At 36.9% G+C, this 18,920-nt stretch overlaps 1 protein-coding gene across 2 annotated transcripts in view; it reads left to right on the top strand.

Annotated features, from left to right (window-relative positions):
• Nucleotides 1-18,920, top strand: part of GRIA1 (glutamate ionotropic receptor AMPA type subunit 1) — a 352,588-nt gene that overhangs the window by 273,354 nt on the left and 60,314 nt on the right. For both annotated transcript variants that reach the window (XM_074212568.1, XM_074212569.1), the window contains exon 12: nt 17,753-17,951. In XM_074212568.1, the coding sequence (XP_074068669.1) occupies nt 17,753-17,951 (199 nt within the window). The remainder of the gene's footprint in view (nt 1-17,752; nt 17,952-18,920) is intronic.

Genomic DNA, 18,920 nt, shown 5'->3' with positions numbered 1-18,920 from the left:
TCCGCTAGGCTCCAGTGAGCAGAGCTTAGAGTAATAAGTGGAAATTACAAAGAGGCAGATGGAGCCTTCTTATAAAGGAAAACTTCCTAACAATTATAGCCATGCAAAAGGAAAATCAACTGCCTCAAGAAAGAGTTGTTTATTTCCTTATCACTGGGTCTTTCAAATCAAGGCTATATTGTCACTTTCATGAACATTAAAAAGGAAAGTCCTACTTAGATCCAGTGTAGGCTAGATAACGACTACAAAGGTCACAAGCAATTCTGAGTTTCCAGAATCTAATAATTATACAAAATAATTAAACCAGGGTTGTAGATAACCTGTAACATTAATCAACCTTATAAAACCATCTCCTATGTCTCCTTCAATATTTGAGTGAGTTTAGGGGTGGATAGTGTCACAGTGGATAAAGCACTGGCCCTGGAGTCAGGAGTACCTGGGTTCAAATCTGGTCTCAGACACTTAATAACTACCTAGCTGTGTGGCCTTGGGCAAGCCACTAAACCCCGTTTGCCTTGCAAAAACATAAAAAAAAATATTTGAGTGAGTTTGAAATGGAAGAGAAAGGAAATTCTTGTCTGGAATTGAAAGTTCTAATGAGAATTTATTAAGGAGCTAAACTGTTTGTTTTGGAGATGATACAGAAAGGATTGGGTACTTCCTTTGAAAGGCCTCATGTGGAAGATGGATAAGTCTAGCTTCTAGAACCAATACAGGGCTTTTTTAAGAGAGTCAGATTTCAATTTTATATGAGGTAGAACTTCCAAATAGCAAAGGCTCTGCCTTCAGAAGCAGTGGATTCTCTGTGACTGAAGGTCTCTAAGCAAAGAGTAGTTGACTATTTGTCAAATGCTATAAAGAGAAATCCTGTCCAGGTAAGGTTAAAGCAGATTACCTCTAAAGTCCCTTCCAACTCTGAGGTTCTTTGATAGTTTAAAAGTGTAATATTGAAGGAAAACTAGTTTGTAGAGAGTAGGAGATAGTCAGCAAGGGAGCTACAGGACTAAATCAAGCTGAGAGATTAAAGATGCCCACCTGGAGCCAGTGATGATGTCAAGCTATTAGAATTCACAGATGTGTAAGAGGATCTAATCAGATGGTTATTATCTCTCATTATTATGAAGCTTGGCCTGTAACAGTCTACATCATGGAGTTGTCACTGAAAGAAAACTATCATTTACCACACAAACTTTGCTCACTCCCTGCTATGATTTCAGTGATTCAACAGGATCTAGTCATTTCAGTACATCCTAAGAGGTTTCCAAAAACTGACTAAAGCTAATATGATTAATGGAAGAACTTTATGACAATTATCATTGCTATCCAGCAATGAAAAGGACTGCTTCATTGATTGAGTAAACATCTTCCCGTCACTGGAGGTATTCAAACAAATACCAAATAGCCATAACCAGTCAGGGATGCTATAAAAAGAATTCCTGCATAGTTTGGAACTGTGAGTTACCTAGTCAATATAAGTATTTGAGGGTTTTGATAAAAAATACCATTTGCAGAATATTCTATTTATGTATTACCAAATGTGCTTGTCTAGAGGAAGAAGCAAAAGACTGCTAGGAAAAAAAATACCTGCTCCTCTGGCTCACACCTTTAGAATATATTAAGACTAAGAACACTATTTCTTCTCTCAAGAGGCGATTGCCTAGTACCTAATCACTTCCTTCCATCTTCTGCATGTGTGTAGAGAAAAGTGGGTGCCATATGGGTCAGTAGGTCAGTCTGATCATAGACAGTTTTAAAAAAGCACTTTGAATTGTTTTTCATATAAAGAAAAAAAACCCATGAAGCTCTAAATCATGTTTTATACAGAGGGGTCTGACCTCTTTCTTCCTCTGTTTGTTCTGTTTTTCTTTTCCTAATAGTCTTCCCATTTGCAATTAAGGCTACAACATGAACCAAAAGTAGTATGATTCCATCTTATTTTCATCTAGTGAAAATTGGCTTTGATACTGATTAAAACAGAAGGTGCAAACATAACTTTAAGAACAGCAAACTTTGAAACAGATATTCATTGTTCTGGAGAGAGAAAGAAGAAAACAAGAAGGAAATAGAGAGGAAAAAAATGTCACTATCATCTGTTTCAAGCACTCATAGTATTTCTTATTCCCATGACTTAACCCCTTGATTATCATAGTGGCAGCTGCTGCTGTGGTACTCAACATTTTTTCCATTACCTCCCCATGTCTACTTCTTTGAACTTTTTAGTTCAAATTCCTGAATCAAGAGCCTCTACAGCTCTCAATTCAAACTCTCAAATCAGGAACCTTATTAATGCCAGGGTTTTAGGTTCTCTTGGGTTGGAAACCTATTTTATTTTCATTCAACCTCATGGATTAGAATTTTATTCAGCTCTCTTTTATATTGCTGCATTAAGTGCCTCATTTGCTTTCACTCAAACTTTCATATTCCTTGGATATCTGTCTCTCATGTCAGCTAACTCGAGATTTCCTTCCAATCTATGGAATTTCTCCTGTCATGCCAATTTTTCACATCAGAAAGATGCCACTGAGTACATGTGAATATTATTTTGAGAGGATACTATAAAATTTTATATTTAGTATTAGAATAGACATCAAAAGTCACATAATCCAAACCTCATTTTAAAGGGATTTGACCAGTTACATAGTTAATAAGTCCAAGGTAGGAATTAAAACCAAATCTGTAGGCTTCAGACTTAATGATATAATTCATATTCCTGCAGGGATTAGACTGGATGACCACTGAGATCCCATCCAAATGTATCCTATATTTTAGATGGTATGGGCAGCATATAAACTGACAAAAGCAATAGCATTGTAAAAACACATGTATGCACATACACACATACACTTACACAAACATACACACATACACATCTCCATTTGTGTTGGCTGAAATTATCTTTTATGTCTTATACAATTCTTTAATATATGCCAGGAGTTTTCATCATAATGTTCCTATAAGTATTGTACTTTTATGAGGAAACTAAGGCTAGAAAAAAGTAAATTACTTACGTAGGATCACCTGATTTGTGTTGGAAAAAGAAATAAAATTTGGACCATCTAATCCCAAGACTAAAAGTCTTTATAGTACACCATTCATACTTCCTCTCATGAGCCCCTAGGTTCCACAAGACATCTCCAGAAGTAAATCAATAAGCCAAGACATACTTAGAGGAAAAATATCTAGAAGACTGAATAGCAGCCTCTCAAGAAACTGATTCCATAATCCTTTACTCTTTGCCCACCCAAGAGTCTAAAGCAGAGAAAAACCTAACATCTTCCTTCATCAGTCAAGGAACCACATCTCTAAAAGTCTGTTGTTCTCCACAAAAAAACAAGATTCTAAATGCTTTTTATGACTTGTAGAGGGAATTAATGTTGTAAACTATCTGTTCACAGCATCTATCTCTCAATTCCACAACTCCAGTTGAAAAGTAGCATGTCCATACAAAATTTTCTCCAAAATTTTCCTCTATTCTAATCACCTCTACTTCAACTCAGTTCCCTCTCCAATCCAGTTGTCCTTGTCCATTAGAACATTTATACTTTTGGCAGTAAATTTTCCTGTATCCTTGAATACTTATACCAGTCATCCTTCTAATCTCTTCACTTTTATTTTTTTAATTTATTTTTATTAAAGATGTTATTTGAGTTTTATAATTTTCCCCCCAATCTTACTTCCCTCCCATCTCTTCACTTTTAACAGAAACCTGTTTCTTCCTTAGAAATAAGCTCTGTTGGGGTGGCTAGATGGCATAATGGATAAAGCACCAGCCTTGGAGTCAGGAGTACCTGGGTTCAAATCCTGTTTCAGACACTTAATAATTACCTAGCTGTGTGGCCTTGGGCAAGCCACTTAACCCCATTTGCCTTGCAAAAACCTAAAAAAAAAAAGAAATAAGCTCTGTTTCCAGAAATCTTCTATGTTGGCAGCTATTCATTTTACTGCTCACCCCTACTGACTACTAGTACCTGTATTAGAAGTGGTCATAATCCCTATTCACTAAGGTCACTTCAGATCATTCTTATCTAGAATATAAGCTCCTTGAGGGAAAAGTTCATTTCATTTATGTCTTTGTATTCCAAGTGTCTAATACAGAATTTTTTTTAGTAACAAATCTATTTAATCCTTTTTGATTAGTTGGTTGGTAGCTATTCCCTATAAGGTGTTTGCTTCTGAGTTTTCATTCAATTCATTAAAACTATCCTATTTGTGATATTTCTAAAGCTGAAAAGAATAGCTCTAACCTTAAAGATTGTAAAGAGTGAGGTGTGGTCTTCTCTACCTCATTCCCATCACTCCTTCATGGATGACTTCAGTATTCATGGTGACCAATTCCTCTAGCTAATTGCTCTCTTAATTCTCAACCTCCTAAACTGCAATGATCTCCTTCAATAATACTAACATGGTACTATTATAGATTTTACTATCTTTCAACATTGTGTTGCCTCTAAGATCCAGAAATTAAAAGTTTAGGGTAGGAGAACTGAATTTTAATCTTCTATCTTTCTGCTTCCCTATTCACTCTAATGCTTTTGTCCTGCTCTTTGAGCCCCTTAAAAGATTTCTGTTCTCTCAGTCCCCACCCCCCAGTTTCCAAGTATCACCCACTTTATGTGTGACTCCATTGTTTTCTACTTTGATTTCTTATTACCCACTGCACTAGTATCTTTGCCCTCTGGCTTTTCACCACTCCCAACCAGGCAAATGCTCTTCCTTGGGTCTACTATCAGGTTGGTTCTCTATCTACCACCTATTCCTCCCACCTCAGTGACTCAGTGAAGATGAACCAACTTTGTACACTACAATTACATGGACCATAAGCTGAAATAAGGCCTTATTGAAATTTAATAAGACTTTTTCGCCTCCTATTATGACTATATCTCATTCTTCATAATAATTGTTTCAACCGTTTTCTTCTTGCCACCAGTCCCATTCTCATATTCCTATAATTATAGGATAGCTAGGTATGCAGTGGATAGAGCACTGAACCTGGAATCAAGAAGACCAGGATCCAAATCCTACTCTAGACACCTATTAGTTCTATGATCATTGGGAAGGCACTTAACTTTTATCTGCCACAGGTTTCTCATCCATAAAATGGAAATAATAATAGCACCTTCCTCCCAAAGTTGTTGTGAGGATAAAATGCGATAATATCCGTAAAGTGTTTTGTAAATCTTAAAGCATTATATAAGTGCTAGCTATGGTTCTTGCCTAGCTTTGTATTTTGCTCAAAAAATGATTAAAGAGATATCCCCCTAGTACATTGCTTTGTTATTCTCTAAACTTTCAAAATATTATTACCCTCCCTTTCAAATTCACCTCTGGTCACTGAATGAGAAATATCCCTTTTACTAATTAAAGCTAATTTTGATGTGTTCATACCTGTTCTTATTTCCCTCCCCATTTCTTCCATGACTTTGCTCTAGCTATCATCCCTTCTCTCTCTTCAGTCTCTCAGTTTTATGCTAGAACCAACTTCTCTCTTTCCCACCATCTTAAAAATATTAGCTAGACTGGGGCCTAATCACTCAATCCAGACCTTGGGGAAAGCAATGCTGTTCCTATGGTAGGCTGTGTCATCCTTGCTGCCAAATGACAGTCTGGATGAGTGACTCCATCAGTGATACCCCACTATCATCCCTAACTAAGAAATTTCATGGAGTTATGCCGTACTATCTTCTGTAACACATTTTAAGAACCTAGAACTAGATGCAGAGATGATGTCATTCATGGCCTCTGGGCCTCTGATCAGGAGATAAAGCTGATCTCAGCCTAGCTGTTGATACCTGTCTAACCTAGAGTTCAAACTGGCTTCAGAACCCATGACACTTACCATGAGTATATATTGACCTTGCCATCTCTTCTGGAATACCCAAGGCTGAATTTAGTCTCATATTAGATGCCTTTTCCACCTAGTCAAAACAACTATAGGCTTTAAGCTCTCTTCCAGTGCAATATTAAACTCAGAAGAGTTCATTGGTGTTTCTCTTTTTGAATCTCTACTTTGTATGGCACCCTTCTTCATAGTTACTTAGGCATTTTTCAAGAGAATTGGACTAGGGTGGGGGTTTTCATAGGACCATCTTTAGTCAAGTTCAATCTTTTATCTTTTTAAATTTATTTATTTATTTTTATTGACATGTACATGTATATTTTAAGTTACAACATTTCCTTCCACTCTCTCTTCACACTCCCCTCCCCTCATCATGAATAATCAGGTTAGCATTATACATACATATTTTGATAAACATGTTTACAGATTAGTAATTTTCAGTATGAATAATTAGGATTAAGGGAAAGAGATACATAAGAGATAATTTTTATAAAGTGTTCATTAGATTCTGAAGTGTTTGTGTGTGTGTGTGTGTGTGTGTGTGTGTGTGTGTATTTTGTTGTGTTTAGTTTTTCTTCCTCTGGATAAGGATAATATAGTCCATAGCCAGTTGAATACAGTTTTCCTAGCTCTCTGGATTACTGAGGGGAGCTGCTTCCATCAAGGTTGTTCATCTCACAATATTGCTATTGATATATACATTGTTCTCTTGGTTCTACTCCCTTCGCTCAACATCAGATCCCATAAGTCATTCCATGCTTCTCTAGAGTCCAACCATTCATGGTTTCTTATAGAACAATAGTATTCTATAATATTCATGTACCATAACTTGTTTAGCCATTTCCCAGTTGATGGGCCTCCCCTCAATTTCCATTTCTTTGCCACTACAAAAAGAGCTGCTATGGATATTTTGAAACACATAGGGCTTTTCTCGTTTTCTATAATTTCTTCTGGATATAGACCTAGAATTGAAATTGCTGGGTCAAAGGGTATGAACAGTTTTATTGCTCTTTGGGCATGGTTCCATATTGTTCTCCAGAAAGGTTGAATCCATTCACAACTTCACCAGCAATGCAACAATGACCCAATCCTCCCAAAACTTCTCCAATATTGATCATTTTCCCTTTTTCTCATCTTGGCCAATCTGATAGGTGTGAGATTGTTGTTTTAATTTGCATTTCTCTAATCAATAATGATTTGGGCCATTTTTATATGATTATATATAGCTTTAATTTCTTCATTTGAAAAATGTCTGTTCATATCCTTTGACTATTTATCAATTGGGGAACAGGTCAAGTTCAGTATTTCATCTTCTCTCTTTCCCTTGCCACTGGCTTCTTCCAATATCCTATAAACTGCCCTGGTCTCTCTGATTTCCACTTAAAAGAAAAAACAACCAAAACATCTTCCCTTTCAACTACCATCCTACCATTCTTCCCTTTCACTGCTAAACTTCTTGAAAAAAAATTTATACATATGTTACCTTTGTCTAATACTTTCTTCTTATGGCCTCATTTTTTCTTCAAACCATGGCAATTAGGATTTATTTTCCATCATTTTGTGAAACTTTATCCTCAAAAGTCCCCAATGACATTCTTTATCATCAAATTCATTGGCTTTTTCAGTCATTTCTTCTGAAAATTTTAACACAATGGAATTCCTACCCCCACTTCTAACCTGTATTATTTTTTCCTCTACCCTTCTGTTTCTACAGGAGCAATTTTAATTTCATTGCAGGGTCATCATGTTATCGAACCACTTGATGTAGGCCTTACACCAAGAATATATCCTTGTTCTTCTCTATATGGCTTCTCTGAGTAGATCCCTAAAGATCTATTCTTGATTTACATATACATGAATAGACACACACACACACACACACAGACACACACACACAAACAGAAAGAGGAAAAATTCAAACATGTATATTCCCTTAGCAAACTCATTCTCTATAACTGCCTTAATCATCACCAGTAGATAAGCAAGTTCTAAATTTATATTGACCTAATCTTGCTTCTGAACTCACTTAAATGCCTGTATCTCTAACAGCACCTCAAACTTGGTATGTCCAAAATAGAGCAATAGAGCTTTTTTATCTTTCCCCCATATCTATCCCTCCTCATTCATCTTGTCCATCTTGGCTACCACTGTTTACTCAGGTTTCCACATTAATAACTTTAAATGTTTATTGGTTGATTTAGTGGTCAGCAAATCTGAAATTTTGGAGAGACCACAAATGCCTTTAATCCAATCTCTACCTGCCAAAGAAACCAATAATAATATCCATGAAAACTGATTGTTCAGTCTTTGCTTAAGGATCTCTAGTGAAAGTAAATCTAATTATCTTCTAGTACTTTCTCCTTCTTGAATAGTCTAATTTATCAATGTCCTTCCTGAAATGTGGTGCCTAGAACTTAACAACACTCTAGATATGATCTGACCAGAACAGGGAACAACAGAATTTATTTTTTTCCTTTTGGACACTATGCCTCTCTGAATAAAGGCTGAGATCCCATTATCTTCTTAGGTAGTCATAGCATACTCTCAACAATGTATTTCCACCAGAAGTTTTAAAATAGAAGGCTATATTTTGTAATTTTAAATGAAAATTGCCTTTTGAGCCCAAGGTTGGGAATTTACATTTATTCCTATTAGCTTTGGGTCATCCACAAATTATGTCTTATAAAGATATATAAAAATATAACAACACAGAGTCAAGGACAAGATAACTGGGACATTCAACTAAATGCTTCCCTTCAAGATGGCATTGAGCCATTAATGAATATTCTTTGACCTCAGACATTTGACCGTTTCTGAATTCCCTGGATTGAATTTTCATTAAGTCCTGATCTTTCCATTTTATCTGTAAGAATAGCCTGAAATATTTTGTCAAATGATTTACTTAAATAAAGGTATGCCACTTTTATAGAATTTATAGAGTCTGGTAGGACTAGTAACTCTAAAAACAAGAAAAAATAATGATGTTAATCTGGCATAACATACTTATCAAAAGTATAGTAAATAATGCTTTCTTTTTTATTAGTCCCAAACTGTTCCTTCATTAGTACATGCCAGAATTTTACTAAAAATCTAAGTAATCAACCTATCGTTTTTATCTTCAGGGTTGACAATCAGATAATGAGATAATTTAAAAGTTCCTGGGACATAGTAAGCATATAAATGTTAGTTATAATTATTTATTACTATCCAAATCTGACTTCAGGCACTTAGCACCTACATGACCCAGGTCAAGTCATTTAATCTCTGTTTGCTTCGATTTCCCTTTTTTGTAGAATAGGGATAATAGCATAGTTGAGAGGATCAAATGAGACAATAATTATGGCACAATAGCTAAAATAATCTAAGTATTATATAAATGTAAACTGTTAAGGTTGTTGTTGTTGTTCTTAGTCTAGTACCAGAGACATGGTAAGTCCTATATAAATGTGTTATCATCATCATCATCATCATACTCTCTTTCAAGTGAACATGACTTTCACTGACCTTCTCTCATACCTTTACACATAGAGTTCCATATGTCTGGAATGTTAATCACCTACCACCTCCCCTTACATCTTTTAATGGCCAATTTAGATGAAATTTCTTCCATGAAGTATTTCCTCATTTCTCTGGGACAGGCTCAATATAAGAGGGAAAGCATCAGAATTAAAAGGAATTAGGAGAGGCTTCCTGTGCAAGGTGGAATGGGAAGAAAGCCAGGAGGTAGCAATAAGGAAGGAGAAAATGGCAGGCCTAGGGGCCAACCAATGAACCTACCAAGAATTGGAAGACAGAGTGTTTTGTTTGAGTTTGGAAATTCACTAATGTATTTGTCTTATTTTATGTTACCTTTATCTTAACTTGTATCCTATCCTTCTTCTCAGTAAAGACTACATCCAAGAGTAGATAGAAAAGTAGTAGACTTGGTATCAGGAAGATTTGTTCAATTCCTGACTTAAACATTTATAATCATGGGGGCCTGAACAAATTAACTAATTGTCTTCTCTGAGCATCAGTTTCCCCACCTGCAAAATAGGGCACCTGCCTCACAGAATTGTTGTGAGGATCATATGAGATAATGCCTGTAAAATGCTCTGCAAACCTTAAACTATGTAAAGCTAACTATGTTAACTATTATTAAGGGTCATGAAGGCAGAGACTACGAATTATCTAAACTTCATATTGCATACACTCAGTGTATGTGTTTGTAAATACATAGTACCTAGCACAACATCACACAAACACACACATACCTGGCTTAGTGTTTATTTATTTGAATTAAATTAAATTCCCAGTTTAGAGATATTCCAGAGGGAATGAACTAGTCAATGGGAGAGCCAAGATTGAATTAAGCCCCAGGATCTTCCCATCACTGCACAGACTCAGAAAATAACTAGGGGGGTGGGGAGAGAAGGTTATAATCTCATCTGAGCCAGCATTGAATTAAAAGCTTGAAAGCTCTAAGATGGCATCTGGTGGATGAGATGCAAATGAGTCTCCAAATCTGTGTCAGGGTTAGAAGACCACTTCCCCATGGCCCATGGATAAAGCCATAAATAACACTTGCATGATATTTTGCAGTAGAATTTCTCTGAAAAATTTCAATAAGCTCAGGGTAATGCAGGGAATTCAGCACACTAGACAAATGACATTAGAAACCCCAGAGATAAATATTAATAAAAGACAAACCCAGGGAGAGCAGAGAGGAAGTCCCAGGATCTCTCTGTACTGAGCTTTCAGGGAAGGCATTCACTTTCATTAAAGACCTTGATGTGGGGGAAATTAAAAATGAAAAAGAAAAGAAATATTGGATATAGAGTCAGAGACCTGAGTTCAAGATACAATTCTGATCATATCCCCATTTCAAAGAACCTAGCTACATCCTTAAATCTTAGTGACTGTATTCTCATCTATAAAATTGGAATAACAGTACCTGGATGTACCCCCCCCAAAGTTATTACAAGGAAAATCCTTTGTAAAACAAAAACAAAAAATGCTATATAAATGAATTTTTTAATACTCTGTTTGCTTAGGGATAGGCAAAGAAATTTATTTTTCTGAACCTGAAGGGAAATGAGATATAGTGGGAAAAGCACTGAATTAAGAATAAAACTTGAGTTTAAGTGCTGACTCTTCTGTTTTTTAGCCATGGGACCCCAGTAAAATCAATCACCATAGCCGAGAAGACTTAAGGAGGAGGCACCTTTCTTCAGATATCAGAAAGGCTGAAGGATTAAACTTGTTCTTTGTGGTCTCAGAAGGCAGAAATGAGGGGACATTGCAGGCAGATATTTAATCCCAAGTATTTTACTTCACAGTACAACAGATTACCTTGATAAATAGCAAGCTCCCTATTACTGAAAGTTTTCAAGTAGAAGGTGCATGATCAATTACCAGTGATTTTCCAAAAAAGATTCCTGTTTTTACATTTTTACAAGTAAAAATTGGTCACGATAGAAAGACTATATTTTCTTCCAGTGCATTGTGTTAGTCTGACCACTTTTTATTTTTGTATTTTAGGTTCTAACATTCTGGGTTCTAAGCCTCTCTATCTCTGACAGGGAATATTCTAAGATCTCTTCAAATTCTGATGTTATATGTTATAACATCCTTTCCAGACCTGGTGTTCTATGTTTTTAAGCCCTTTTTGGCACAAAAGTAACTATTCCTTATATTTTAAGAATGTTTCTAACTCCAGTCTTTTTCATGCTGAGGTCCTTGCATATCTGCATTGGTGGAGGCTTAAAAATACATCAGCTTGCCCAGGCAGCCTTGCAAAAGAAGAATTAGTCTATGTGTGAAGCATTTAAAAAATGAAAGGATAAAACTATTCTAGAAGCTCTGCTAAAGGAGACATTTTTTTTCTTTTCCTAACATAACACGTACCCAGCATATGGTTATCACATTTGCCAAAGAGATATGGAATAAAATGTCCCTTGCTGTGGTTACAGGAGTGTACCCTTGTACAGTTTGTGGGAGTGTCTTCAGTTTGTGAAAGAGAACTCTTCCCCAAAAGAGCAGTAGCATTGCCAAGAAGGGCCCTGATTTGGAATTTCCTTCCAATGTGCTCCCTCCCTCACCCATCTGGGTGGCCTTTTAAAGAAAGGGCAGAGTTGGCAGATGGCTGTTAACAGCAGCAGGACAGCCAGAAGGCAGATTTAGATTATTTCTGGATATCTCAAAACAGAAATGTGTGTTATTGTATATATATATATATATATATATATATATATATATATATGTTTATATGTATACAGCTGTGTACATAGATATATAGGTATGGTATATGGATATGCATGTCTTTCTGTGTGAGATTTGTATGTCATATGCTTACGTTGCTATGCATAGATACATATATAGACATATAAATTATATGCTTATGTGCATCTCTATGTATTTGGATATGTATTCGTCACTGGTTCCTTCTTTATTAATCAAATGCATGCCCAGATCATCCCATAGTCTTGACTTGAAGAGAAGGAAATGTGTGTTTGTATATATGAGCATTTTCTCCTCTTTTGTCACTTCTCATAATTCTTTACAAACTGACTTCCAACTTCATTTCTCAAATGAAACTGCTCTCTCCAAGGATACCAATATCTTAAATGCAAAAATCTGATGTTTTTTCTCAGTTCTCAATCTTGAAATCCTTGCAGCATTTGACACTGTTGGACAGCTCTTCAGTCCAGAAGCACTCTCTCATCCCTGGGTTTTCATGATATTGAAGCTTTTGAATTCCATATTTTTCTACTTCCCCCTTCCTTCCCCTCTCCACATGGCAGTAAACAATCTGATATAGGTTATACCTGTATAATTGTTTGTAACATATTTCCATGTAGGCATGTTGTGAAAGAGGAATTAGAAATAAGGTGGAATAAAAGCTTAAAAAGTGAACATAATATCATTCAGACTCCATAACTTTTTCTCTGGATGTGGATGGCATTTTCCATAGCAAGTCTCTCAGGATTGTCCTTGATCCTGCTGAGAGACATTTCATCCATCATAGTTGTTCATCTCACAATGTTGCTGATAATATTTGCTCTCTTCCTTTCTCTTCCTGCTTATCTGGTCTTCTTTCTTTTCCTTCCATTTTTTTTAAGATTTATTTATTTTGAATTTTACAATTTTCCCCCAATCTTGCTTCCCTCCCCCCACCCCCACAAAAGGTAGTCTGTTAGTCTTTACATTGTTTCCATGGCATACAGTGATCTAAGGTGAATGTGATGAGAGAGAAATCCTTAAGGAAGAAACATAAAGTATGAGATATAGCAGAATTACATAATAAGATAACATTTTTTTAGATTAAAGGCAATAGTCTTTGGTCTTTGTTCAAACTCCACAATTATATCTCAGGACACAGATGGCATTCTCCATCACAAATACCCCAAAATTTTGCCTGACTGTTGCCCTGTTGGTATGAGTAAGTCCATTAATGTTGATCATCAGTTCCATGTTGCCATTCGGGTGTACAATGTTCTTCTGGTTCTGCTCATCTCAGTCAGCATCAATTCATGCAAATCCTTCTAGGTTTTCCTGAATTCCCATCCCTTCTAGTTTCTAATAGAACAATAGTGTTCCATCACATACATATACCACAGTTTATTAAGCCATTCCCCAATTGGTGGACATCCCCTCAATTTCCAATTCTTTGCCACCACAAACAGAGCTGCTATGAATATTTTGTACAAGTGATGTTTTTACCCTTTTCCATAATTTCTTCAGCGTATAGCCCCAATAGTGGTATTGCTAGATCAAAGGGTATGCACATTTTTGTTGTCTTTTGGGCATAATTCCAAATTGCTCTCCAGAAAGGTTGGATGAGTTCACAGCTCCACCAACAAAGAAAGTATTAGTGTCCCAGATTTCCCACATCCCTTCCCATATTGATCATTGTCCTTTCTGGTCATATTGGCCAGTCTGAGACGTGTGATGTTTTAATTTGCATTTCTCTAATAATCAGTTATTTAGAGCAATTTTTCATATGATTGGTCTTCTTTCTTGATAGACCATTATCCATTTCCATCAACCATATGTGAATGTGCAATGTAATCTGTCCTAGTCCCCTCTCTCCCTTTCATAGCATCAGCTCCCATGCATTCATCACCTCTCAACATTCCCTTTTTCCTAACCTCCCATATTCTTTTAAAGGTTCCAAAATCTTTCAGGTCCCCAGGTTTTAAACCTTGGAATCAACCCTGACTCTTCACTTTATTTCACCCACCTTAACCAATCAGTTACCAGGTCATAATATTTCTACCACCACACAACCCTTCACATCCATCCCTTTCTCTAACTTCAAATAAACCAACACCTGAGTTCAGTCTTTCCCTGCAGCTTGACTGAGATTATTGCCATAACCTTCTAGTTGATCTCCCAACCTCCATTCTTTTCCTCTCTCAAATCCATGCTCCACACAACTGCCAAAGTGACACAGCAAAAGCAAAAGTTTGGCTTGTCATGTCTAAGTTAAGGACAATTTTGTTTTCATTTTTGTATATCTGGCATTTAAGTCAGTATCTGTTAGGGACTATTGTGTATGGGAGCACTGTAAACTAACATCACCTGGTGTGCTTGAGCACCAGAGCACCTCCCACAGGAGTGGGAGTGGATTGAGGGACTGAGAAGGATATTTAAGCACTAGTATTTGGTTCAATAAACAGAGACCTTGGAGACTTTGGTGTATAGGGAGAAACTTTTCTTCCTTATCTCCTGTTCCTCCAATGTTCGCCTGGAGAAAGGATAAGAAGTCCAGAAATGGACTCAACATATATGATGTCTGAACTGGGACTCAACTTATAGCACCCATATAGGGACAAGAAGGCAGAATTGACTGAATGAAGTCCAGGATAAGGACCAGTAGATACAAGCAAGAGGAAGCTGGTGGACATCCCAGAGCAGAGGACTTCAGAGAAAGTAACAGGGTTTTGTTACTAGGAGGCTGATTTTAGGTTTGTTTTTTTTTTTTTTTTTGCAAGGCAACTGGAGTTAAGTGGCTTGCCCAATGCCACACAGCTAAGTAATTATTAAGTGTCTGAGACCGGATTTGAACCCAGGTACTCCTGACTCCAAGGCCGGTGCTTTATCCACTACGCCTCCTAGCCGCCGCATAAGGCTGATTTTAAACAAAGGTGTAAAGCGAAAGTGAGAAGACAAACAAGTATTCAGCACTGAGGAGTCAGAGGCAAGTGGAGTCTCTGAGGCAGTGATGCAGGGGACAGAGCTACTTTCTCAACAGCAGTCCGTACCAGAGCCATGATCGGATGCAGAGAACCTGCTTGTCATTCTTTTTTGGCCAGGACTGCCAGCCTGATTGTGTTATGTGTGTTGAGTGGACCCAAACCCCTAAATCCACAGTCAACTTCAGAGACTTTTCATTGCTGATGCAGACCCTGATGCAGACTTTGACTCGAACCCTGATGCTGACTGTGAGTTTTGCTTGGGAAGCCACAGCAAGTTTCACTTTCTAGCCTAAAGCTGGGTGCAACTCAGTCATTGGTCTGACAACAGAGGGCTGTGAATTGAACACTAACTGCACTTTTTTGTGTTGAGAGCAAAAATGTCGCATGCTATTGGACAGGTTGTAATGGTGGTAACTATTGTTCAGACAGTGCAACAACTCCAAATTGTACTGTTGTTAACAACTTAAGTAATTTCAAATGTTCTATCTCATTCTCTGCCATTCCACCTTCTGCAGAAGGAGGGGGGAGGGAGAAGGGAAATCTTCCTTTTTGAAACTCAAGCCTATGTCTCAGATGGAATGAAAGCTTCACTACAAGGACAAAACCCCTCCAAAAACTGATTCTAGAAATAAGGGACCCCCACATGCCTTCTTACTGGTTTGAGGAGGGGGGATTGGTCAATGATTGTTTTTTTAGGTTATTGATTGGAAAGCTTCATGGTTAATTAGTTAAGAAAAAAGGGAAAGAAGATTTTTTTCTGCGATTGAGAAATTTAGATTTTTGTCTTTTGAAGGAAACCTGTGCTTATGGCTAATATTTTGGTGGGGGTGGGGGTGTGTGTGTGTGTGTGTGTGTGTATTCTTCAGTAGGATGTTTTTACATCACTCTGTTGGCCTGGAGAGGTGGGAAAAATGTTTCTATATTCTGAGTTCTAGTACTGGCCAGGGTATCAGTCTCAGCTTGGCAAATGTGACACAAGAGAGTTGTTTCTATGTTTGTGTTAGTGTCTAAACTCTGAAATCATTAGGTAAAGTTAAATGTTACTCCTTTTAGTTTGGATTTTGAATTTGATCTCTTTGAAAAGTTTTTTGTTGGCAAAAAAACCTTTGTAATCTTTGCTTCTAAGTTGGGGATAAAATATATTTCAAGGAATTTGGGAATATTGGTTTTTACTATTGTTTAATTGACATTTGTTATACTATTTTTGAACTTTTGTTTACAACTTATGTAGAATTCATTATGTAATAATTTCATTTCAATAAAAGGACAAGAAGGGGAATATGTTATGGACTGTCCTGTGTGGGAGCACTGTAAACTATCATCACCTGGTATACTTGAGCACCAGAGCCTTATTTTACTAAGTGCCATGGGAGTGGGAGTGGACTAAGGGACTGGGAAGAATATTTAAGCACTGGTATTTGGTTCAATAAATGGAAACCTTGGAGACCTTGGTGTATAGGCAGAAACTTGTCTTCCTTGTCTCTCACCCCTCCAGCACTCACCTGGGGAAAGGATAAGGAGTCTAGAAAGGGACTCAGCATAGAACATCTGAACTGGGACTTAAACAAGTAACTTTTTGAATTATTTGATACAAAGGTGTATGAACTAGAGTGCACATAAACAAGTAACACTCCCTTTATTTTTTTCCTTCTTTTTCTTCCAATTACCAATCTTAACATTCATTCTCTTGCAAGCTTTTGAGTTCCACATTTTTTCCTAACCCCCCCCCTTCCGTTCCCTCTCCCATGGTAGCAAGCAATCTATAGGTTATACATGTACAATTGTGTTTAACATTTTCCCATATTATGCATGTTTTGAAAGAGGAATTAGAACTGAGGGAGAATTAAAAATCATAAGAGAGAAAGAAACTACACAAAAGTTTTAAAAAGTAAACATAGTATATTTTGGTCTGCATTCAGACTCTGTAGTTTTTTCCTCTGGATGTGGATGGCATTTTTCATAACAAATCTCTCAGAATTGTCCTTGATTGCCAAACTTCTGAGAGTACTTGGGTCCATCATAGTTGATCATTTCTCAATCATTTCACAATTCACATTACCTTTCTAAGTCTTAATGTCCACTTATGCAAAGAAGAAGAGGCTGGACAAGATGAATCCTAAAGTCCCTTACCAGATATAAAGTGATATGATTCTCTTTGTCTATGCTTATATATGTCTGATAGGAACTCACAAACATTTCTCACTTTAATGTTTGCCAAACACTCTCCCTATAACAACCCCCTGTTGCAAGTTAAATATGGAATTTATCACTGTTTTATACATGAAAAAATATTCCTGGAAGTTGTGACATGATCAAGGGCACAAAGATAGAAAGCACTGGAGACAAGATTCAAACCCAGAATCCTTGGATGCAAGTCTAACCCTCTTTTTCTTATATCAAACTACCTCTGTGTGTTTGAACTGTGTAAGAATTTGTATGTATTTCTATAAGTTTGTTTGGTCATGTATATTTCTATATGCATATAGGTAGGAGCACAATTGTGCATATACGAGTTGTTATAGTTAGTAAATGTGTGTGTGTGTGTATGCTTTACCACCTGAGGTTACCATCAGTGCCTCAGATGTTCTTATCTCTTAGGAGAACAAATTCACTCTGATCCTTGAACCATCCCAACCTTCCTGACTTGGATGAAGCACTAAACCCTGACTATCATGATGACTAAACTTCAATTGAATCTCCTGTCTTTCTTTCTTTTCCTTTTTCTCTTGGTATGTAGGTCTCTCTCTGGTCGAATTGTTGGTGGTGTCTGGTGGTTCTTCACCTTGATCATCATCTCCTCCTACACAGCTAACCTGGCAGCCTTCCTGACTGTGGAGAGAATGGTATCTCCTATTGAAAGTGCTGAAGACCTGGCTAAACAAACTGAGATTGCTTATGGGACCTTGGAAGCAGGATCTACTAAAGAATTTTTTAGGGTAGGAGAAAACAGAAAATCATTTTTCACTCAAGGGGAAAAAAGAAATGTACAATAGAAAGATTATCATCCCCACCATCAGCATCACCATCATAAATATCATTATCAGCAAATGCAAGGGGGAGGGCCACCATAGTTCCTATGTACTTAATACTATTAGAACAATTACTGAAGCAACTTTAGGATATTTTGCAGAATCATTATACAACTTACCTCTTTAGAACTTAGGGATGGAAATAGTCATCCCAGAGTCCACTAGGAATTGAATACTAATCAAAAGTTTCTCTCTCTTCTTTCTTATTTTGAAAGGGATACAAATTCTGATTGATGAGTTGGGAATGAGCTGGGGCAAAGAGGCTATAACTATGTGCACATACTCTCTGTGTCCTAATTAAAATTGCTAAGGACTGCACAATCCCATGGAAGTGATACTGTGTCCTTTTTGGAAGCTGTTCCATTGTTATTTCCCTGGGCAAGCCACTTTTCATCTCTACGTCTCAATTTCCTCATTTGTAAGATGTAGAGGAGTAAAGCATATCCAAGTTTACTCCCAGCCAGACACTGTAGCTTCTAATCTTTCTGGCTCTAACATTGGTCCTTCTAAGTTCCCATCTCCCCTTGACAAACTCTAAGGTCTTGATTTTTACTAAGATTCTGTGATTCAGTGTGATTTCCCTCCTCTTATCTACCCCATTCCTGATCTCTGCCTTTTACCATATTTACTACAGTCCACTTAATACTACTAACGGCTTTTTTGTTTGTTACCATATTTAGCCTTGAGTTTCCAGTTTTCCTTCATTCCTGACCCTCTCCTGAAACACAACATATATTATTTCCCCTCTGTTCATTTTTAGAGTTACCTTCTGGTTTATTTATAGGTCAGAAGAGTATTCTTTTTCATCCTGTTTTTGTGGTTTCATGCAAATTGATCTCCCTTAATCCCTCTCTACATGTTTCATTTTTCTAATCT

The sequence above is a fragment of the Macrotis lagotis genome, chromosome 1 (assembly GCF_037893015.1).
Source record: "Macrotis lagotis isolate mMagLag1 chromosome 1, bilby.v1.9.chrom.fasta, whole genome shotgun sequence".
In the NCBI taxonomy this organism is placed as follows: Eukaryota; Metazoa; Chordata; class Mammalia; order Peramelemorphia; family Peramelidae; genus Macrotis; species Macrotis lagotis.
This window is presented reverse-complemented; position numbering and strand designations above follow the sequence as displayed.